The 23,589-nt window shown below is 58.3% G+C and overlaps 1 protein-coding gene across 1 annotated transcript in view; it reads left to right on the top strand.

The window, feature by feature from the left end:
- The window catches only part of RADIL (Rap associating with DIL domain), a 26,231-nt gene extending 2,642 nt beyond the window's left edge, over positions 1-23,589 (top strand). Inside the window, 16 exon segments of the mRNA XM_055805342.1 lie at positions 1,709-1,813; positions 4,897-5,455; positions 10,851-11,013; positions 11,015-11,135; positions 12,147-12,812; positions 12,990-13,027; positions 14,087-14,247; positions 14,976-15,088; positions 15,975-16,212; positions 16,753-16,925; positions 17,204-17,354; positions 17,710-17,900; positions 18,714-19,104; positions 19,394-19,533; positions 20,356-20,495; positions 21,078-23,589. Coding sequence (XP_055661317.1) covers positions 1,778-1,813; positions 4,897-5,455; positions 10,851-11,013; positions 11,015-11,135; positions 12,147-12,812; positions 12,990-13,027; positions 14,087-14,247; positions 14,976-15,088; positions 15,975-16,212; positions 16,753-16,925; positions 17,204-17,354; positions 17,710-17,900; positions 18,714-19,104; positions 19,394-19,533; positions 20,356-20,495; positions 21,078-21,183 — 3,387 coding nt within the window. The 5' untranslated portion in view covers positions 1,709-1,777 and the 3' untranslated portion in view covers positions 21,184-23,589.

Here is a 23,589-nt window from a genome sequence, read left to right as displayed (position 1 = left end):
GCAAACTGGGCAAGTGAAAGGCATCCTAACTGGAGCAGAATGGAAAATGGAAACATTTTTGCACCCAAAAATAATAACCGGACTTGTATGTGTTTTCCTGTCCCTAATCTGGATAATAAATTTTCAGCAGGAGCTGCTTGCAGATGCTGGGAGAGGCAGCACAGGGGCTCACTGCTCCCTCCTCCAGCGGGAGGTGTCTGGGGGATGGCTGTGTGTCCCGATTTCTGTGCTGGAGAACTGAAAATTTTCAGGGTAATGGGAGATACTGCTCTGGAAGACATAGCAGGTATTTGCTTTTTTTGGTCAGGGTGCTACCGGAACCAAATCTGGGCTTAGGACAGCCAAACCCCATCTCTCCATCATGGTGAAGGTGATGTGGGAACCAAGGGACCAAGAGGCTGTAGAAAACGTCTTACAGCAAGAGGCAAGGTGGCCATCCAGTTAGTCTACTCAAACCAGAGAGGAATGTGGAGGGCTTGATTAAAGCATCTAAATACACTTGCAGAGGAGAAAACGCATGGTAGCCAAAAGCTTGTTAACTCAGTGGAGAAAAGCGTAACAGTAATCAATGCCTGGCAGCTGAAGGCAGACACATTGGCAATAAGGAATAAATATTTCACCGGTGGGAGCGATTAGTCATCGGAAGAAACTGCGAACAGCAGAGGTGGGCTCAGCGTCCCCTTGCCTTTCGCATCACGACCCATCGCCTGGTGGGAAGTTTCTCCCATAGCCCCAGCACTGGGCCAGCAAGCAGGGCTGGATGGAGCCCTCACCGAGGTCCTGATTAGGTGATTTAATTAGATGGCATGTTTGTCTTCAGTCACGGTGGAGCCATGGATAAAGGGTATTTCTTGTGCCCTGCTGGCTCTTTCTGAGAAAGACCCGTGAAATCCCTTCAGGCTCTTTGCAGGTGCTTTGTCCCTCTTTGTTTCTGTTACCAGCGGTTGTGCTCTCGCAGATCCGTGGTGGGAGGCGAGGGGACAGTGTTTGGTGGCTCTCCTTGATCTCCAGCAAAATTACACTCAGATTCTGGAAAACCAAATCTCAGTGAGCATCCCAGCATGCTGTGGCTGCTGGGGGGAAGGGCTGGTCCAGGACTCATTGTTCACCCATGGATGAGCGGGTCCCCAGCCTGGTGTCCCTGGGGATATGAGTGCTTAGGAGAAGGAGATAGATTTAGGCCATGGGCTTGTTGGTGGTCCCAAGTCCTCCCATTCACCTTTCTTTTCTGATAACGTTTCTTTTCCTACATATTTCTCTTCCTGTCTCTTTGCGATGGGGTAGATGCTGTTGGTGGCATCACCGTGGGTGGGTTTGCTCCACCTTACCTCCTCGAGGCTGCTGCATTCCGGCTGCGGTAGAGCCTGAGCTTGGGACTGGGCTGGTCTTCCCCATCCATGGGCTGTGGCTGGGTGAACATGTGCAAACACACGTCACCAGCCACGAGTCCCCTGTGGTGATGTACCCTCTCCATCCTATGTGCTAGCAGCTCTCACCTGCAGCAAGCACTTGGGCTTTTTGTTTTGAGGCAGGGGGAATATAGCGAGATGCTGAGCTATACAGGATATATATGAGGCTCAGCAGCCTGCATGCAAACATGATGCACTTTGGGAGCAGGGCCACAGCACCTCTGAGCCCTCCAAAGCCACTGCACTGCGAGCAGCTGTCTGTGAGCAGCCCAGGACCGCTCCTCCTCTTCCTCTTGCAGAGGTGTGACGGACACCCGCCTGGGACGATGCACAACGGGGGAGAAGGCCTGTTTTGAGAAAGAGGATGAATGGAAGGAGAAAAGGCACGTGAAAAAGATGGCAAGGTAAGGAGAGGCTTCACCAGGGTCCTGGGTGGGGGCACTGGGAAGGGGCAGCTCACCTGTGGTGGGAGCAGGAACCTCAGGGGCCTGGAGAAAAGTCCCCGGCGGCTGCAGAGTTGGTTGTGGTAGTAGAAGGACATGTGGTGGCCATGTGAATACCAAAAGTGTTTGTCATAGCTTGGCAGAGTAAATACAGACAGTGCTGGCTGTGGAAAGCAGCTGGTTTTGGTGTGGTCTGGCATGGTGTGTGAAGAGGTGAAGGATCCCCATACAGATCCCACTAATTCCTGTATAGTCATTAACAGAGATGATGTTAGCAGAGGAAGGGGGCTCTTTGGAAAGTGGGGGTCGTGCTTCCGTAGCTGCAGGTGTGTGTCCTTCAGCGACACAGCTGGGGAACCGGGCTGCCTGCAGTGAGGAGGGGGCTCACCGGGCTGGGGAGGTCCAGGAGCATGCGTCCCACCAACCTGTGGGAAGATGTGGCCCAACAGGCAGCACCCTCGGCAGCTTGCCCCCAGGTAGCTGGGTCCAGCTGGAGCATCCCTCTCGCAGCGGGACCCGACGCATTGCACGTACCACAGTTTCCCTTTAGCCTCCTCGGAGATGCCGTAACTGGTGTGCCTGAGTACACAGATGCTGGAAGAGCCCATTTCGTTATCATCTTATCATGTCCATCAGAGTCCTCAGGGGGATTAAGACCACGTGTTACACTGTCTTTGGGAGAAGGCTGCGATTTTTCAGGTGACCTAGCCTGGTGAAATCACACCGGTGTTGCTCCAGATGTTGCAAAATGGGGTGACGAGGCTGGAAGCTTCTCCTGATCCAGGCTTCTTATTTTTCCCCCATGAAATGCCTTCACCCCTGCGCTCTGTAGAAGCTGAGCTATAAATAACATGTTCAAAACCAGGCAGGGACCTGCGAGAAGCGAGGACGGTGTCCCTGCAATGTGGGCTTGGAGGAGTCATTTTGCCACCAGCAGATGTTAAAAGGTTTCCCTTTGTGCTGGAGGTAGTTCAGGGCAGAGGAGATTAAATCTGAGAACTGAAAACAGTCATTTGATGACAAAGTTTTGTCTTTTGCATCCTTGATGGCAAGGTCTCACAGGGACACTGGGGTAGTTTTTTTTCCTGGTTGATGTTGATGAGGGCTGGTGGGACCACACGAGGAGCCTGGGGTAGCTGTTCATGAACCTGACTGTCTGCCAGTGCCCTGACCTGCTCCCCAGGTTGGGTCCACACCGGCACTCCCAGGAGATGTCACACAGCAGACCCAAAGGGATGCCACCAGGGATGTCTCCAGTGGGAGCAGCAGCTCTGAGCTCAGCTAGAGGAGCAGCACTAGCTCTAACCCCATCCGTGCCTGAGTGTTCCCGGTTGCAAGGTGGGAACAGGAACAGCCTTCCCCGAGCCCAGCAAGTTGCGATGAAGCTCCTGGGGCCAGCGCTGGGCTGGCCAGGTGCAGGACACACGATGCTGAGCCCTGCTTTCCAGGTGGATCGCTAAGTCCTGTCTCAGTGGGCAAGGCAGCAGCGATGTGCCAGGGCCAGGGCACCTGCCGGCTCCTCTCCCTGCCCTGTGGCACCCAGACAGTCGCTTTTGGAGCCAGCGGGCTGGGAAGAAGAACAAACCTCAGCATCTTCACAGTCCTGGTGGGGCTGGGAAAGGGTGACTTGGGGTGCAGCAGCGTTGCAGGATGCAGCTCCCAGGCATGTCCTGCAGCCTTAGTGCTTGCTGGTGCCTCAGTTTCCCCATCTGCAGCATTCAGTGGGCCTCTGGTCCTAGGAGGGGGAGACGCACACCCTGCAGAAACCCTCTGTGCACAGCAGGGAGGTTGTTTCTGGGTTAGAAGGTGACCTCTTCCGTTAGCAGCAGGGACGCTTTTTCTTCCTGAATTAGATGGTGGTTTGGAGGCTTTCCAGGGCCGACATCATTCTGCCTGATAGAGTTGGGGTTGCTTGGGCAGTGAGATTCTGCCCAAGCACGATGGGGCTGCAGATGTGGAAAGCTGCTGGCACCCCACACCTCCCTGGCTGTGCACAGCTGGATCTTGCCAGCTGCTGCTTCAAAATGCTCCAATTGCCATGGACGGGACGTTTTGGGGCCTGCTGCGTGTGTGCTGAGTCCCTGCGCTTTATAAATCTGGAGGTGAGAGAAACCCCCATCCTGTCCAAATGAGAAACGCTCAATTTCTCTTTCTGGACCTCCCCCGCTAGTGGTTTGTGGTGTGGGCGGCGGCGTTATCAGTGCGATGCAAGCGCTGGGTGGTTGTGCATCCAGGATGCGACTTCAAAGCCAGCCCAGATGCCGGCAGTGCCATCAGGCAGGACCGCTATCTGCCTGTGGCCAGAAGATCATTGTGGTTTCCAGCCCATTCCTGGGGACTGTGGTCCACCAGGAGCTGTCACACAGCTGTGGCCATGTCTCCTCCGCTCGCTGCCCGTGCAGGGCTGCCCCGAGCAGCCCAGCCCTGGCCAACATGACAAGGGCAGCCTTGTCAGTGATGCCACCGCATGCTTTAACGTCCTCCGCGAACTAGCAACAGCCGAGAGATTTGCCAGTCAGGACATTTTTAGAAAGGCTAATTAAAGCCCATTTTCACCCTGTGCCTCTCGGTGAGCAAAAGCATTTAGCGGTGACCTCAGAGTGATTGAATTTGCACTTGAGCTTTCTGTTTCGCCTCTAAAAAATGGGATTGTTCCATAAACTCGTTAGTGAAAGTAACTCCTGATGCCTTGGCTCCTGACCAGGATGGCCCCCGCCAAGTTGCACTGGGCTCTGCTTTCCTCCCAGTGCATTTTGCTTGGGCAAGATGGACCTCTTCATACACACAACAGAAATTTGGGGCCACTCTGGGCTGTTTTCAGGGACAAATCCATCCTGGGGTAACCATGCTGGAGTCTGGCTGAGTTTGGCCGCTGGTGTTTTGGGTTGTACAAGGGAAATGGCTCTCCCTTGCTGCTGTCCCTTTCCACCTTGGTGGTGACAGTGGCTCCTCCACAGCCACCAGCTGGTTCCTGCTCAGTCTTCCCTGCTGCACATCTGGCCTCCAAACTGCTGACCTTCCCCTTTTTCCTCTTCCCTGCCCAGCTGCGCCTCATGACAACTGCACGCGCGATGTTTTATGGATCCTCCTCCACCATGGCTCCGCCATCCAAGAGCCGGCTGAAGCGCCAGAGCCGGCTTTTCTCCCAGGTTTTGTACCGGACGCTGAGCTACAAGGACCGGAGCTCAGCCTCTGCTTCCCCCGCAGCCGGGGAGGATGACCCAGCCGAGCTCTCCACCCAGCTCTCGGCCCCCGGCATCCTGAAGATCTTTGGGGGTAACATCTGTGCAGGCACCAACTACAAGAGCGTGCTGGTGACGGGCAGCTCGGGCGCGCGGGAGCTGGTGAAGGAGGCCCTGGAGCGCTACGGGCTGAGCCAGCTCAGCGCCGGGCAGTACGCCCTCTGCGATGTCATCGGGAGGTTCGAGGGCCCTGAGAAGCAGTGGCAGATGGAGGGACTGAGGGTCCTGGGTGACCACGAGAAGCCACTGCTCATCCAGGACCTCTGGAAGCCCAGGGAAGGCTTCTCACGGCGGCTGGAGCTGCGTAGGAGGGCAGAGGTGGAGGAGCTGGCAGCCAGGGATGTGGATACCACCACTGCAGGTCAGAGCTGGGGGCAGGGGCAGGGAGAGGGGCTGGGGAGCTGTGACCCCCCTGAACTGCCTGTGGGACATGCACCCCACACTGGCAGCTTTTGCATGTGTTTTGTGCGCTGGGGGTGTGGTGGAAGGGGGAGAACAGCCACATCTGAGCTGCAAGGCTCTGGGCAGAGTTGGTATTCAGTGCTCTCTCGCATACATTGGCTACCTGCAACCTCAGATATTTACCCCAGCCAGTCTAGGGGTTCATAGCAAACCCCCACTGGTGGCTGGGCAGCAGCAGGCAAGACCATCAGGTGTTGCCTGCTGTCCCCGTCACTGAATCAGCATCACGGTGTCCCATGCCTCAGTGCAGCTTTGTGCCTGGCAGAGCACTGCCCTGCTCCCCGATCTCCCTGTGGGCATCCCCCAGGCCAGACACCCCAGGCAAATCCACAGGAACAGTTAAAAAAAATGAAAAGCTCATGAAGAGAAAGCAACTTAGGGCAGGAGATCCCCCCGGAGGTGCCAACTGAGTCCAGGGCTGGCAGGAGGAGATAAGCGCATCAATAGGAACCAGCAGGTTAATAAGTGACCCCAGCACAGAGCAATGAAGTTTTCATCCTCCCACCCTCAGATAAAAGCCCCACGAGGATGAGGGCAGAAAGGTTTAAAGTCAGATTTTTAATTGCATGATGCCCTTGATGGGTCTGACCTGCTGACAGAGGGGTCTGGATCAGGCTCAGGAGATGTTGGCCAGAGGGTTTTGCTGGGATGGGCACCAAGCAGTTCCTCACACCTGTAGGGAATGGTTGCAATTGTCAGAAATAACCTAATGATGATGCAAGATTACCTTGGTTCCTTGACAAATGAGAGCCAAGGTTCCCCCCCCAACCAACAGCAGAACAAATGGCCCAACCTGTCCCACACCAGCAGGGACAGGGCACCTTTCCCACCTGGCTAACGAGGCCTGGAAGGAGCCCAGGCACAGAGCAAAGGAAGCCAGCCGTGGGGAGAGCAGGGGGTGCTAGACCCGCCACAGCTGCCACTTGCTATTTTGCTGGCTACCCCAAAATCTGAGTGCAAAGTTCACAGCTTTGGGCATCGCTTGTGTTGTGGGTAGGTTTTCATCAGCATGGGGAGCCAGGGATGAGCTCACCTCCTGCCTTGAACTGGGAAAGATAGAGGAGCAGCGGAAGGCAGCCCCCAGCCCTCATATTAATGCTGGGCAGGGTGGTCCATCAGCACCCGATGGTGAGACAGGGCTCCCTCCATCTCTTGCCGAGTCCAGTGCTTGTGGCTGCTCCCCAGGGAGGGGATGCTACAGGACTGGTCCCAGCTCGATGTGTGTGTGATGCAAATGGAGAGGGAGAGAGAGGGAGAGGGAGGGAGCTGCAGGTGGGGATGCTCTGCTCTTCCCTTCAGCTCTTTCTCCAGCCAGGATCAGAGAGATGGTAAGCACTTTGGGAGAGCGGTGACTCTAAAAACAGCTTCTTTTGAAAGGAGGAAAGGGCAAGAGCCAAGCACAATGGTTATAGCACGCGGTGGGGGGGGAACCACGTGGCAGCTCCCTGCCTGAGCCCAAGGTCACATCAACTCTCTGCCTCAAACACCCCCCCTTGGATGCAGGGGGAAGCATTCCCACCCATGACCTGGATCCTGGGTGGGCTGGCAGCTGCAGGGAGGGTCAGGCTCCCATACAGGCTGGGGAGCAGTAGGCTCCAGGCTGCCCAGCGTGGGAATGGGCAGCACTGGGCTGGCCTGGGCTCGGCACCCTTCAGTCGTTTCCGATGGAGGAGCAGCTCTTAATGGGATCGCGTGCCCTGGGTCTGAAAATAGGCCCGTTATGCTTTTGATGTAGATGCCACTTCATTTGTTTCAGTACTCCTGGGTGGGGTGGTGGAAATTCTCCATTTTTTCAGTCTTCAGGCATTTTCCGTAGCTGACCAAGCTCTTCCGAGACAGAAAACCTACACCCACGTTTGTTTAAGCTGTCTGCTCTGCAGACTACACGGCCCTTATTTGTCTTACCTGTTAAAGTCTCACTCCTGCAGCCCTTTCTTTCGGTGGCACCAGGGGCTCTGTCACTGGTCTCACCCTGTGCCAGTGGCACTGCCCAGAGGGATGATGCTGAGGGGCTGGGGCCACACTTCCCCACCCCACCTGCAAACTGCTGGGGATGGATGAGGGTGATAGAGCATGTCTGGAGGAGACTTCTGCTTACCCCTCATCCAGCACCCCAGAAAGACACAGAATGCCTGGTGTGATGGGGACTGAGTGCAAATGCCCTCCATGGGGTCACCCTTGTCACCAGCCTCGAGCTGGTAGGGGTCCCCTTGCCAAGCACCAGCTGCCTGCCCAGGGTGGTGACGCACTGGTGTGGAAAATGCAGCATCTGTGCAAAAATAAAGGGGCTTTAGGGTTGCAGCTCCCTAGGAGAGGAGAAGAAAGAAAGAAAGAAAGAAAAAAACCCACAAACAAAAAAAGCACAGGGATACTGCAAAGCAGGACCCCCAGGGAAATACCTGCAGGGTCCTTCCGCACACTGACCGTTGCTGGAGTGGCAGGACTGGGACCACTGGTAGCACAAGCTGGTGTACTGCCTGGTAGCTAGGAGAAAGGCTCCATACCCATCCATGACCTGTTAGCAAATAGCTTAAGAGTTTTATCTACTCAGTTACCCATTATCCTAATTAGTTTATTAGCTGCTTCCCAGTGGGGAGGAAAGCACTCACTCCTCACACCACTAATTAGCAGCACAGGTAGAGCATCTCAGCAGTAAACGAGGCAGAGACCCTCTCTCACGGCACTGCTGCTTTCAGGGAGCGATGAGGCAGCGATTAGGGAACACCTGGGAAAAACACCCACAAACTGGTGGGTGCTGGACGGGAGGTGCAGCATTTGACATCTTTATGGCATTCATCTTCCTCCAAACCAGCCTCATTTTGCACCACGTCCTGAGCTTGCCAGGGCTTTCCTGAGAGGCTGGAGGCTGAATTGCAGGCACAACTTGAGAAACTTCAGAGTTAGGCCTATTATTTTAAAAGATGCTCTGGGAGGTACCTTTGAGGATCTGGCTTTGATATACCTTAGCGTGACTGCATCCAGGGAGGATTCCCTGCAGGGTCTGCGTAGCAATTACATTAGGAAGGACTAGCCTGGCATTAGCCCCTCCGGGGTAAATTCAAAATATTTCTTCTTTCCTGGGGCCTGTGGAGTTATTTATTGACTCATTTATTTCTCAGCCAGGAAAAGGGAGCCTGTTTCCTAGGCTGAAAAAGAGGTAGATCCCAGCCAAGATCCTGGGCACCACAACTGACAGGTTTTCCTCTGGGATGTGGGATGGGTTTAGAGGCAGCGGCTTGGCAGGGTCCAGTGGATGCTGGCCAGGGGGTCCACAGTGCCCAGGCTTGGGGTGCCCAGCTCTCTCTAAGGGACAGGGTGTGATCCTGCCCCATTCCCACCCGCGTTGCCATGTGGCTTTAGCAGCTGCCGGCTCTGCCCCAGCCACACCGCATGGGAGATCCTCACCCAGCATTTTGGGTGGGATAACCTGCACACGCTAGGGAGGAGAAAACACTACCAGAGGACTGAACAAATCTAACCCGTTTTATGGAGGGACCTCGTTACGCTCAGGAAAAGAGCTGTGTTTATCTTTCCAGCACAGCTCCGGGGTTAGCAGGCAGTCTGTGACGGGGGCTCTATTGGCAGTAAAAAAGCAGCTTTTTTCCTACACAAAATAAATACAGAAGCTTCCTTTCCCCTAGATAAGGGACTGGTGATGGCGTGTCTCTCTGGGTGATGGGACCCCAGTCCTGGCAGCCCCCCCTCCGTCCCAGTGCAGTGAGCTCCAGCAATAGCTGCTCCCCAGGATCCGGACCCTCTTTTCCACTCCCACGGGCCGGGCTGGGACCTGCATCACCCTGGCTGCCCTTCATCCCTTTGGCCCATTTCCATGTTCTGGGCTGGGAACGGGGCTCCTGGGGGCAGCCAAGGCCTCCTGCAGACACCTTTGGGGTGGCCCTTGGCATCTCCAGCGGCATGGCTTGGGCTGTGCTCCTGCCCAGACAGACTGGTTGCACCCCCACCTGCCCACCCACCCATATTTCACGTCTGTGGGACGTAGGCACCCCGTGCTGTGCCACTGGCTGTGATGGGAGCGTGAGCAGGGCTGATTGCCTTTTTAAGAAGGACGTGGGGCGCTGGACCACTGGGGGTGGCTTGGCCATGCCTAATCCCAAGGCATGTAAACAGCAGGGGCTATTTTCTCCCTCTCCCTCCCCATCCCCATCTCTTTCATTTTCCCAGCAAAGGAGCGCTCAGTGTAAAACAAACAAACAAAAAAATGTTTCAGAACCGGCCGCCCATTCCTCACCAAATAAGGCAGATGACTTCTTTTAGGGGGGTCTGAGCTTGTGAGTGTCCCTTTAAGCAGCCCTGGGCACCAGGCTCTCCTCTCTGCCATCCCCAAATCCTGCCAGCTGTCCCCAAATCTCGGCAGCCAAAGCCTGCTCGCTGGTGGGCCGAGCCGTAAGCGGGGCTCTGGCTCCTGCTGCACTGACACTGCTGCAGCGCTGCTCCCACCAAAAGCCTTTAGGTTTTTTTTCCCCTCTCTTCGTCCTCCCTGAATGCCAGCAACACGCTCCCAGGAGGCTGCCCACCCGAGGTATGAACATCGCCCATCGGACCCGCAACTTCTTATTTCTCCTGCAGAGCTCAAGCCACGCTTGCAGCACGGAGGGGCCACGGGGATCCCCGGCACTGGGGGTGTCACGCCGGGGGCTGCTCTGGCAGCTCAGCCAGGCCTGTTCCTTCACTCCGGCTCCCATTCCTCTTGTGGACAGCGCTGCCCGAACTGATGCTCGGGGGAAGTTAATTACAGCTTGCTCCTGCTGCAGGCAGGCAGGCAGGCAGGCAGGCTCCACTGCAGCTCCCATGCCTGGCTGATGCTTGGGGGGACTGGGGGGGCTCCCTGCAGCTCCCGCTTGCTGCTGGCCACTGGGGGCTGAAGGCCCCAAAACAGCATCCAAGCTTTTTTTTTTTTTTGGGGGGGGGGAAAGATCGAGCTAAATTTCTTTTTAGCAGAGATTTCCTCTCCCCACGGCAGCAGGGCTGGGGTGGGTGGGGGATGCTGCAGCCGCTGAGCCCGGGCCGGTTGCCCCCCGGTCAGTGGGGTTGCGGGGCCGGGGAGGGCTGGGGCACCCCCTTTTTGCCAGCGGCATGAAACTCTCCGCCTTCGTGTCCTGGTGTCACCCTTCGGGGAGGACAAGGGACATGGGGACATCAGCCCAGGGAGAGCGTGTCGCCCCGGGGAGGCTTCCAGCTGCGCCGTCCGCGTTTCCACCCCCGCAGCATCCCCCCATGGGGTGCTGGGCTCGGGGGGTGGCGGGGCTGAACGCCGCTCCCCCCCCATCCCGCAGGCATCAACGCCCAGGCGCGGAAGCTGCAGCGGCACCGGGCGCGGGGGGCCCGGCGGGCGCCGGCGGGGGCTGAGCGCGGCCCCCCCCCGGCCCTGCGGCGCAGCCTCAGCGAGACCAGTCTGGGCCCGGCGGCTCGGGGGGCCGGGTCCGGGGCCGGACCCCCCCCCCCGGCACTGCTCCACCCTGCCCGGCAGCCCGGCGGCGGCGCGGAGCGGCGGCAGCATGCGGTACTCCCTCTACCAGTCCCCGCACCTCCTGCTCCTGCAGGGCTACAGCCAGCAGCATGTAAGCACCGCGCCGCCCCCCTGCTCACCCCCACCCCCCGCTTCCACCCCCCCCCCACCCCCCCGCGGGAAGGGGGCTGCTTGCATGGCCGGAGCTGCAGGCGTCGGGGGGGTGGGGGGGGGGATGGTGCGGAGGAGCGTCCTTTAGAAAACCAGCGGTGCCAGCTTGGGACTCGCAGCCTTGTCGCCAAGTCTGTCCCCAAGCGCGGGGGGAGCGGAGCCCGGAGCTGCGACCCCCCGGCGATGCCCCGGAGGGATGCAGGGCCAGTCCCGGGGCAGCATCCCACGGACAGGGGAGGCCCGGTTCTGCGGGTGATGGCTGCGCTGCCCTGTCCCCTGTCTGGCTGCTTCATTAGCGGCAAACGTAATGAGCAGCGTCAAGGAGACAGCGCGTCTGGGAGCCCCTGCTCGCCAGCGCTGGAGGCACTTGGAGAACTGGGAAAGACTGGGACAGCTCCTGTAGTTAATGGCTACTTTGTCCCCGTGGAGTATCTGGCGACACCGCCACTGCAGCCCTCACCCATCTGCAGCCATCCCATTAGCGCAGCTGGGGAAACTGAGGCACGGGGTGGTTCCGTGAGGTGCCCCGGGGCAGGCCGGGGGAGGGGGCAGGGCAGGGAGTGGCTGGGCTGACAGGGGTCCCGCTGGCCTGCCTGGGGCAGGGGCATGCAGGCAGCGCTGCAGTCTGAGGGGAGAAGGTGGCAAGGAAAAGCAGCTGCGGGAAGTGGGGCAGGGGGGAGAGGTGGGGGGAGGGCTCCTTCTGCCCAAAGCACCCCGTTTACTGCATGCTCAGGGTTATCGTCCCCATTTATTAGTGTGCCCAAAGCAGGGATCGCGGCTGTCCTGCTCAGCAGCGAGGAAAATAGAGGAACGTGTTTCTGCCGCGCAAAGGTGCAGCAGGCGGGGGGACAGCGGGGGACAGTGGGAGGCTGCAGCACCCACTGCATGGTGGGGAGGAGAGTCCCTTCTCCCCCCGCCTCCCCGGTTCATGCTGCGTCTCCCCACTTGGCAGGACAGCTTGGTTTACCTGCTGAACCGTGAGCAGCACACGGTGGGCCAGAGGACGCAGGCGAGCAAGCCCAGCATCAGCCTGTCGGCCCCCGACATCCTGCCCCTGCACTGCACCATCAGGAAGCTCCGACCTTCCCGGCATCGCTCAGAGGAGAAGCTGGTGCTGGAGCCCATCGCCGGCGCTGGCATCTCCGTCAACTTCGCTGAGGTGGCCCGGACGGTCGTGCTGCGGCACGGGGACCTCCTCTCCCTTGGTCTCTACTACCTGCTCCTCTACAAGGACCCCATGAAAGCGCAGCCACTGCCGGCGCAGACCCTGCTGAGGCTGCGAGCCCTGCACCCCGCTGGCCCCCAGGGTCCCCCCGTCTGCGGAGCCTGCGGCAGCCTGCTGAAGGAGAGGGACCCTGCCACCAAAAAGCAGGGCCCCTCGTCCACCAGCAGCCCCAGGGTGCCCCGCAGAAAGCTGCTGCTGGAGTTCGAGCCAGCATATGAGGATGTGCTCCTGCGGCGCATCATGACCCTGATCGAGCCGGGGGGGGATGACCACAAGCTGACACCCGCCTTCCTGCTCTGCCTCTGCATCCAGCACTCGGCCACCAGCTTCGAACCAGGGGACTTTGGGCAGCTGCTGCTCAAAGCAGCCAAAATGATCCAGAGGACAGTGTGGGTCAGTCAGCGGTGGGACGGGGGTGTTGGTGGGCTGGGGGTGCTGCTGGACGCCTCCCCCTTTCCGGGGGCTTCCTCCAGCCTGGCCCCCGGTGGCAGCGAGTGCTGGTTGGGGTGATGCTCGTGCCACTCCATCCCACTGGTTTTCATTTTGCTTTCCCCTTCTCTCCCTGCCCAGGAACGGACACGGGAGCTGGCCGAAAAGCAGTCCCAGCAGTAAGTGACCTGCCGCCCTTCCTTGTTTTGCCCCAAAACAGGGAGAACGCGACCCAGTTCTTCCTCCATGAGTAAGGGGAGCCTGTGGCTGGCTAAAACCACCTTCCCAGCCTGGCGGCACCAATGCATGCTGGATTTTCCTGCTAAATCCCATGCATTCAGCTCTCTGGTCCTTTCACCACAGTACCTGCAAGGCTCCTGCTTGGGAATGCATGGGCTTGGAAAGGCAGGTGAGCTCTGGAGGGACTGGGACCTGCAGCAGCTCTGGGGTCTTCTCCCATCCAAGACCTGCCCAAGGCTTTGCACATGTAGCTTCAGCATCCCCAAGGGATGTAGCAGGGATGTCCCCAGCGTGGGGTCTCAACCCATTCATAAGACCTCCCTGTGGGGCTGGGTTGGGGCTGCTGTGGCATGTGTGCATCCAGGGATGGTGACACAGGGCGTCCCGAGTTGAGGACCACTCTGGGGCCATACAGCGGTGCCAGGGGGGCTGGCTTCCCAGCCTTTTCCAAAATCCAGGCTCCCAAAGCAGCATCTGGAGAGACTGTTGGTGCTTGCTGTGCGCTCTCCTTTAGGACAAGCTCTGAGGATGCTTCCCAGGCCTTTCCTACAGCAGGAGAAAGCAGTTCAGCGGTTGAGAAACTTCCCAGATGCTTTTTATTTATTTTGTTTTATTTTTGAACAGCCCAGTGCAGGCGGGCTGAGTTTAACCATCCAGAGCTGGCAGGAACAGCACATACTTCTTGGGGAGAGCTGCTCTTCAGCCATGCGTATTTACTGCAGTTCAGCTGTATTAGGGGGAGTCTCCACCAAAAGTGTCACCCCACAAAGGCCAGGCAGCCTTCAGCCAGCCCGGTCCCTGCAGGGTCCCCTTTGTCATCCTACAGAGCAGGAACCACCAGATTTTTTGTTTGTAAAGTCTTAAGGGGGATGCTAGGCGTGGGGGTGAAGGGATGCAAAAGCTCTCTGACGTTGCCCCAGGCTGGCTGCTTTTTGCCCAAAAGCTTGAATGGGGATGCCAAGGAGCAGCTGCCGTAACCGCCTGCTATGTCTCCCCAGCCAGGACCCTGCCACCCTGTCCCGCTTCACCATCACGGACCTTCTCCCGGACCTGCAGCACATCCTCTTCTGGATGGCCAACGCCATCGAGGTCCTCTACTTCGTCCAGCAGAAGTCTCCCACCTACATCCAGAGCATGGAGGAGGAGCTGGACGTCAGAGGTAAGGCTGGACGCTTCTCCAGCCGCAGTGATTTTGTTCTGCTAATCCCCGGTTGCAAGCAATGGTCAGCGCCCCTGAGATGCTCCTTTAACCCCCCGTAATCCTCATCAGCAGGGATGTCTCCACAGTGCAAACTGGGGTAATCTGTGTGGGAGGAGCAGCCTTGCACAGTGCCACGGTGCTGCTTGGCTTTGGGGCCGGGTTGTGTTGTGTTTGCAGCCAAACCTCCTCTTTCTGCCGCGGCAGCTTGTGGTTAATGCCACGGGGATGGCTTTCTGCACCCCCGGCTGCTGTGGGGGCACCGGGTTTTGCAGGTGGCCCTGCAGAATTTCTCACTGGTGAGCCTCTGTTAATGCCAGCAAAAAAAAAAAAAAGAAAAAAAAAAGAAAGAAAAAAAGGAAAAAGAGATTAAATCAGCCTCAGAAGCCTTCTGGTCTATGCAGCAAGTTAAAATGTTCGTAGGCCAGAGCAGCTGTTGGCAGGATGGGTGCAGCCCTAGGGGCCACCGTGCTGCTGCGCCAGGGTGAGACATGGGGAGTGGCAGATGGGCGCTGGGGCGAGAGGAGCCTCTTTTCCCCTGTTGAGGGATGCCCCCGTGGTGATGCCACCCCATCTGGGCTAATAACTAATGAGCACTAATAACCCCCACCCTGGTAATTTGGGGGGCGGTGAATTCGGCCGCCTTGCTGCTGCAGGTTTAGCTCCCCATCCTCCTCTCCGCCCTGTAGGCTCCAAGGAGTCTCTGTTCTCCTCGACCATCACCGCCAGCGAGGAGGCGATGACGGTGCTGGAGGAGGTGATCATGTACACCTTCCAGCAGTGCGTCTACTACATCTCCAAGGTACATGCTCCTCGGGGAGGGCGGCAGTGTCCCATGGCGGCAGCATGAGCACCCCCAGCAGCTCTCGGACTGTGCAGGAGGGATTTTTACGCTTTTGCTCTCTGGCAGTTGCATCAAGCTGAGGTGTTTTCCTTTGGGCTGAAGTGCCCTGATTTTTGGTCACAGCCCAGGAGAAGTATTGAATTACTGCGGCGTGTTTCCTTGCCTGCAGTGCAGCGGCTCAGGAGAGGCATTTGGGGAGAGCTGCTTGGCTCTGGCCAGCGCAGCATAATGGTGCGATTCAGGGCGCAATGGGAAGGGGCCCCTGGACCGTCGCCGTTGGACCGCGAGAGCCGGGCGGCAGCGGGAGCAGGGAACAGAGCGGGCAGTGTGAGGCAGGAGAAAGGCTGCTGTGTGCAGGCAGCCCTGCCTGTGCGCTGGCATCAGCGTGTGGGGACGCAGGGGCTGCTCCCGTGCCACTCTGCCGGAGCAGCACCCTTGGCAGAGGTGGGTGCTGGGTGCTGCTCTCCCATTTCAGCAATAGGGACAGGTCACCCCCATCGGTCCTGTTTTTTTCTTTCACCCTCATGCCCGGCTGACGAGCTGCTGTCCCAGTTCACATCAATTTTCAGATCCCTTTAGCAGAGCCATCCCACGCTGTCACCTCCAGCTGCTAAAAGTGACAGATATGTTCGCTTATTATTGTTTTTTTAAACACTTGCGCAACACCAGAGTGCATCGAGGCGGGGGTAAGCAGGATCAGCCCCTTGCCAAAGCAGTGTCGGTGGGGTTTGCTCAGCTTGTGAAGGTGATGGGGTCAGAAAAGCTTGGCTCACGCCAAAGAAAAAAGAAAAAAACCCCAAACACAATCGGTGTGATGTGAACTCTCCGCTCTCTCTCTCTGCAGTGTCTGTACGTGTCACTCCCTGCCCTGCTGGAATGCAACCCCTTCCAGAGCGAGGGCCGGGAGAGCTGGCGCGCGTCCCCACCGCTGCCTGAGGAGCTCCGCAGGATCGTGCTCATCTACCAGGCAGCGCTGGACCTGCTCCGCCAGTACGAAGTGCACCCGGAGATCACCTCCCAGATGTTTGCCTACCTCTTCTTCTTCTCCAACACCTTGCTTTTCAACCAGCTCCTGGATAAGGGTCAGTCCTCCTCGAACACCCAGCCTGGACTGGGTAACCCACAGGGGACCGACTCCTTGGGAGACCCTCCACGGGGGGTACAGGAGGGGGCTTCAAGCAGCCTGGGGGGGCTGGAGACAGGCAGGTCTCAGCACCATTATGGAGAGCCAAGGGCATCCCCAGCTTCTGCCTCCAGGATCCTCATTCCCAGGAGGGGTTTAACCCCACAAGCGCCCCATCCTCACCCGTTGCAAAAGGGCTGCCCTTCTGAGCCTGAGCAGAGGAGGCTGCGAGCACTTTGGAGGGGCAGCTCATTAATGGGCTACTGCAGCCTGCTTTGTAACTGAGGTGCTCATTAGCCCTCATTAACAGAGCCGCCTCACTGCCTGCTGTTAGTGCCAGGTGAGGTACAGCCACCACCCGGAGTTACAGCTATAGGGTGCTGGGGACAATAACCTGCATTTGTTTTGCTGCCCTGGGGCTGGGTCTGGGCTCTGGCCAAAGGCTGGGGACAGACGGGCTGTTCTCCAACACGTGCTGATGGATGTTCTGCCTCCTCAGGCTCCTCTCTCGGCTGCTTCCACTGGTCGCAGGGGGTGAAGCTGCGGGCCAGCGTGCGGCTGCTCCTGGAGTGGCTGCGCGGCGCCGGCTTTGAGCAGCTCGCCCAGCAGTTCTTCGCCAAACTGGCCAGCGTGGCCAACCTGCTGGCCATGCCTGGGTCCCAGCTGGTGCAGGTGAGGGATGCCCCGCCGGGGGCTTGTGGCATTGGGCTGGGCACGGGCAGGGGAGACCCTGCTTGGCGTTTGGGGGTCCCTGCAGAGATGTATCCCTTCTTCTGCAATCTGTCACCAGCTGCCCCTTCCTGGGGTGGCGGATCCGTGGGTGGGCAGTGCTGGAGAGGGGCTGCTCAGGCTCATTCTGTCATGCCCAGCATCTCCCTCCCTAACCTCTGGTGAGCCCCTGCTCCTCAAGAAAGCAGCCCCTCACCTCTGCCATTCATCTTCTCACTCAGATGACCTGGGCATCCCTGCGAGCTGAGTTCCCGGCGCTGAGCCCTGCGCAACTCCACCGGGTGCTGAGTGAGTGCCAGGCAGTGATGGATGTGGGCTGCATCGCAGCGTGGCAGCCTGGCGAGGAGGAGAGCCCAGCCACCTTCCAGCCTGGTAAGCCCTTGGCCTCACACTCAGTGCTGTGCCCATCACCATGCCGCTGTCACCCACAGGCTTGCTCCAAGGTTTTTATGTACAAACCAAAGAGAAAATTTCCTTCCCCTCCCTGGGGCTCCTGTAGGAACTGCAATCGGGAATAACCATGCCCCTACAATTCAGATATTGCAAAGGATGGGATGGATATTGCACACTTGGGGGTTCTTTCTGCATTCCCAAGTGAGGGATGCTGCTGCCTTGCAGCTCCCCATATCCCTGATCCTGGCAGGGAGATGACATGTGGCGGAGAGCCGGGAGGCAGGAGCAGGGTACAGCCTGGGCAAGTGCTAGCCGCTTTCCCTCTGCCTTTCAGATGAGATGCTGGAGTCCTTCGACAACCACCCACCCATCATCCTGCCCAGTGGAGGCTTCAAAGTGGACCTGGAGGTGGAGACGTTGGATGACAACATCTACCGACACCTCCTTTACATCCGCCACTTCCTCTGGAGCCTGCAGAGCAAGAGCCCCCACACCATCGAGGGGCCACACTCAGCACCCCCAAAGGTAGCCTGTCCCCCCCAGAGGGGCTATTCCTCTCCTGGGTGGGCAGGTAGTCTTGGCTCCCTCTGGAGACACCTCCAAGCCCAGCACCAAGGGCTGGCTGCCCTCACCTGCAACCTGGCGCTGTGGCAATGCCCTCATGTAGAGCTGCTGGAAGGATTAGTGCTGCTAATCCCCCAGCCTGGGGGGTGTGGGAAGGTGAGCTGGAAGGACAGGCTTGTCCCAGCAATCTCGTTAGTGGGGAGGAGGGAGGAAGGGGGGATGTCTGCAGGCAGCACTTCCCTTCTCCCTGTGCGTTCCCCCCGTCCTCCCCGCCCTGCACCCTGCCTGTCCCCACGTAGCCAGGCAGGCGTGCACAAAAGCACTAATTAGCTAATGCCTATAAAGCACAGGGAGGGCAAGGCAAGACGTGCTGTGGGTGCTAAGATCAACTGCCATTTGTCTTCTGCTCCCTGGGGAGTGTGTCCCTCCAGCAGGTCCCCTGCTCCTCTCCCACCCTTTCCCCATTGACTGCAGCACCCACAAGGCACGGCTGCCTCCTCTGGTCACCCTGGGGCCATATGCCCCAGCTCTGGGGCCACAGAAGGAGCTGTGCTCCCCCGGTGTCCCCCTCCAAAGAGATCCCACAGCGGGGACATGACCAGGAGTCCCCTTCTGGCTGGCTGTGAGCATCCCCAGCATGGCCCTGGCCACAGAACTGGGGTGCGGGAGCTGTGCTGGGAAGCCAGGACAAGTCCTGCAAAGCAGGGGTGGGGTGCAGGTAGGGGGTGAAAGCACACGTGGAGGGTCCCACAGAGCATTTTTCTCCTTCTCAAGAAAGAGGCATACACGACGCCAGCTGTCCTGGAGGTGAGCGAGAGCCCAGCAGCTGCCCTGGGGAGCTCCATCACCCAGGACTACAGCTCCCGGGGGGGCTGTGCTGCGCCGGAGGGGAGCCCCCTGCGCTACCTGGCCACCAACGGCTGCCCCTGCGAGCACCCCACTGGCGAGCCACAGCTCCAGGAGAAGCTCCAGCAGCTGCAGCTGGGCACGGGTCCAGCCCCCAAGGCTGGCACAGCACCCCCAGACCCCTCCTGCCTGCTGACGCCACCCACCACCCCTCTGAACTTTGACTCCGGGAGTCCAGAGTCCCCACAGGGCACTGGCAAGGGGCTGCAGGACCACCGGCGAAACGGGATGAACGGCACCAAAGGCAGCACCCCTGAAGGTACGGAAAGCTGGCACTGCCCCGCTGTGGGGGTGCAGGATTGGGGCACGAGGGTGTTTGCTACCATTCTCCTCCCCATACACATGGTTCCTGCAGGGACCTTTCAGTGCTTGGACGAGGCAGGTGAGGGCAAAGGAAGCATCTCATCCAGCTCCTGCCCTGGCAGAAAATCAGCCCTGGGGCTACCCAAGGTCGACTTCGATGGGGTTTTGGGGGGCAGCTTTCTGTGGGAGGCTGTGGGGCTGGGTTTGGGAGGTGCTGAGCAGTAAGCCTGTCTCTGCATTGCCAGGATGCTCCCCGACCCCTTACGACTACCCCACACCAGAGTCTTCCAGCCGCAGCTCTGCCACCGATGACTTCTGCTATGTCTTTGTGGTGGAGCTGGAGAGAGGACCCATCGGGCTGGGCATGGGGCTGATCGACGGCTTGGTGAGTTCCTGACAATCATGGGAAGGGCTCCTTCCATGCCCCTCCAAATAGCTGACGTGGGACACATAGGGCATGTTTTATACCCCAAGAAAAGCCAGCAAAGAAGCTAATGGCTTCCCACGGGAGTTAGGCTGCTTCTCCTGGGGAAAATGAGGCACAGAGTGGTCTCCTGGGAGGACCAGATCTCTGCTTCTGTGTTGCTGTGCTGTGCACGCAAAGTCCATCGCAGCTGTGCTGCAGCTGGAGAGAGCAAACAGGCTCAGCGCTCTTGTGGAAGGAAAATGACTCAGCCGAGGTCTTTCCTCCACCCTTCAGCGGGTGGCCAGGGAAGCTGGGGCTCGGCGGGTGCCAGAACAGCTCCACCAGACTCTCGTCGCACAGGGTGGCGTTGCAGTCTGGCTTAGTGTGGTGGATAATCTTACTAAGTGGCCTTCCACGGCAGTGCATTAGTCAGTGGGAAACAGGGCATCACCGAGCCCCTGGAACAGCCGTGAGCAAAGAGCTCCCATCCCAAGATGGCTGCAGGCTAACAATGCTTTACTCTTAATTAAATTGAACAAGAAAAGGTTGCCCCCACCTCTTCTTTCTGTGTATAAATTGATATAAAACCAAAGGCTTGCATTTCCTTCCTGGTACTGTCACCGACACCACCCCCAGCGCCCATCCATCAAGTTCCCCAGCGCTTCCAGGGTCCCACCTGGCATCAGGTGCTAAACTGTGGGAAGGAATCACCCTGCCCGGGGAGCTCAGCCCGCTGGGACCACAAACCTTTTGTGTCCCCTCTGCCTTGGCTGGTCACTCACCGCCTTTCCCTGCCAACAGCACACTCCTCTCTGCTCCCCGGGGATCTACATCCGCACCCTGATCGAGGACAGCCCCGCGGCCGCCGACGGCAGGCTCTCCATTGGGGACCGCATCCTGGCTGTCAATGGCACCAGTCTCATTGGGGCGGACTACCAAAGGTGAGTCGCCAGAGGGCCCGGTCTGGTATCAGCACCGTGGGGGTTACTGCTCCAATCCAGGTTTTCAGCCATTTTGCAGCAAAGAACTGCACAGGGTCTCCCAGTCCCTGGTGCTGCGCTCCCGGCCAACAATGCAGAGGATGCTGCAGTACAAGCAAGCTGCAGAGAGAGCAGCAACCTGCACAGGACACTGGAAAGCGGGGAAGGCAGCTCTTTGGGGAGGGTTGGAAGAGGCATCAGGGAGCAATAGCTGGCGAGCACATTTGGGAAACAAACGAGAGCTCCAGAGGTGGGTCTCAGCAATGCAGAGCTGCTCCAGCCCCATCTCACCCTCTCAAAGGCCGTGGGAGGGGGCAGAGCTCAGGTGCACCTTGTTTGCCCTCACCCTGGCAAGTGCTTGCCTGGCAGCCAGGCTCTCCATAAAGCTACAGGCAGAAGAGAAACACACCCCGCTTCCAACACTGAGCAGGGACAGAGCAGTGAGTGCAGGTGTTTTGCGAATGTCCCTGACCTGGCAGGCTTCTGGGGGGCTGCCAGCCTGCGGGGAGCCAGAATTCACCTCCCTGTTGCTGCTCTCTGCAGTGCGGTGGACCTCATCCGCTCCGGAGGGAAGAAGCTGCGGTTTCTGGTTGCCAAGTCGGACATGGAAATAGCCAAAAAAATCAGTTCCAGTTCCTCTTCCTCCTAGTCCTTGTGGTACAATGGTCCTTCTGCAGCAGCTTGCAGGTGCAGCTCTGGTAAGGCTGACCTCGGGGAGCCTGGAGTGCAAGAGCGAGGACCATGACTCCACAACTGCCCTGGATTTGCTTTTGGACACCTTCTCCCTGCGCTGCAGCAGATGAAAGGACATGCAAGGGTGGTGCACGCTTCTCCCACTGCACTGTCTGGGAGCATCATTCCTGATCCATTGCCCCGCCTCACCTCATACCCTGTGTTGTCCTTCTCAGGAGCTTTTCTGGTCCTTCATCCCCTCTGGCAGGGGGCAGGAAGGGGATGCTCCCAGCAAGGGGACTGTAGGCAGGCTCCTCTGTTCCTCTAGGCTGGCAGCCCTATGTGATCTTTCATGCTGGCAGGCAGAAGACTTGAAACACCTTTGGGATTTAAAGATCAGCATGTGGGGCAGGTTTGGACTTCACCACAACAGCGGCCACCTGAGGTGCTGGCACATCAGGCTGGAAAAACTGTGCCGAGCTCTGGGGGTGGTAAAGCCAGCACAAGCACCCAGGAGTGGAAATCCAAGAAGGATGCATTCCTGGGAGTTATGTTCCCTGGTGCTGTACTACCCTAAGTCGGGTGCCCTTCTGCTGCTGGGCTACGATCACGCTGTCCCCAGCCCTGCTTCGGGAAGGGAAGCAGCCACAGCAAAGGGCTGACACCACCAGCAGTTCCCTGTGAGTCCTGGGGAAAACCCCTTGAAGAGAAGGACTCTCTCGCCCTCGCTCATGCAGCAGATCTATTGCCTGGCTCTGGCACCATGATCCTGGCAGAAGGCCCCCAGGACTGACCCAGCAGCGCGGGGCATTGACAGCAATTTCCCCGCACAGGAGCTGTTGCCCTCTCCAAGGGGCTACTGCCAGGTTAGTGCTTCTGTGCCTGCCCCTGGTCCCTGCGAGCTGGGAACGGTGTCTTCGTGCCACCAGGAACCTGAGCCAGCCCGGCAGCGCATGGTGCCAGGCCCCAGGTGTGCTGACAGTAGCCCAGGCAGACCAACAACATCTTGGCACTGTGTTCTGGTCCTCTCCCTCCAGCTTTGCCAGGCCATTTTAAGACCACCTTGTATCCTGCCCTGCTCAGAGCACCTCAGAAGCGTGTGCTGCTGACATGCCCACGGGTGATGACAGCCAGCAGAGGTTCCCTTTGGAAGGTCAGCCTTGGATGTCCCAGAAACAGCTCTGCTGTTTGCTGCCAACAGCAGCGGTGGCAGCAGAGCTGAGGTGGCAGCTCCACCGTGCGGCTGGCCGGTCCCCTCCACACCCGCCAAGTCCTCCCTGTGCTTTTAGCAACATTAACGGGATAAACCCAACCTCATTTCCACATATAGACAGGTACCGAGACCTACTTTAGCCAAACCCTATTAAAACAGCCTGCCGCAATGCCCTATATCACACCCTGCACTTAAACCAGCATGGTCTAGGCTCTGGCAGCAAATCAGATATTTCCACAGCATCTCCCAACAACAGTGCTCTGACAACCGTGATGCTAAAAAAGGGATGCTTAAGAGGGTTGGCCTTAATTAAACCTCACTGCTGTAGCTTTGGTTTCTGTGCTTAGTCTTCAACTTCACAGAAGGAGAGAGATGTTAAACTAATCCACGCAGGGGAAACACTCCACTACTGGATTTCAACACAGCCTGGCCTGCCTTTTCTAGGGCAAGGTGGACAAAGCACCTTCACCAAGACACTAGTGCCTTGCTTCTCTGCTAGGCCATGCTGGCACCAACCGGCCTGGGGTGCTGCCCCAGCAGGGACTGGGAGCAATGCGTCCCTCCTGCCACTGACTCAGCTGTACCAGGCAGGCAAGCAAAGGCTCGGGGCCCCACAGGGTCCTGGTGATTCACTCCCCTGAATCAAGTAGGTATGCTGGCCCGTCATCCCCCACGGAGCTCGGCAGCTTTGTAGGGCAGGAGATGGACTGCCTAGAGCCCCTGGGCAGACTGCATGCACTCCTTGCTCCCCTCTGCCTGGGAGCCGGGGCTCAGGGAGGCTGGTTTGCACTAGACAGTACCACGGCTGCGCACTGGCGTGTTCCAGCGGTACCAACGCAACCCCCTGCTCCCCACTGAGCCTGACTCTCCAGTCATCCCTGGAGGTGGGAAACAGCCCTGCAGCTGGATATTCCTCACAGTGCAGTCAGGTATTGAAAAAAATTGTAAATAAACCTTGCTATTTACTAGTGTGCATGAGGGCTTGCTTCTCCTGGGAGGAGCAGCAGGATGTATTTACTTTCCCCATTTGTTAATACTGTACAGCTCGAATGTGTATAAACTTCTCATGCAGATACAGAACACAGCATGGCGCCTGTTTGACACGGGGCTGATGTATGCTAAGAAATGCTCTTGGTGTCAACAATAAACTGGATCAATAAATCTCTCTAA

This window comes from Falco peregrinus, chromosome 5, assembly GCF_023634155.1.
Source record: "Falco peregrinus isolate bFalPer1 chromosome 5, bFalPer1.pri, whole genome shotgun sequence".
Lineage (NCBI taxonomy): Eukaryota > Metazoa > Chordata > Aves > Falconiformes > Falconidae > Falco > Falco peregrinus.
This window is presented reverse-complemented; position numbering and strand designations above follow the sequence as displayed.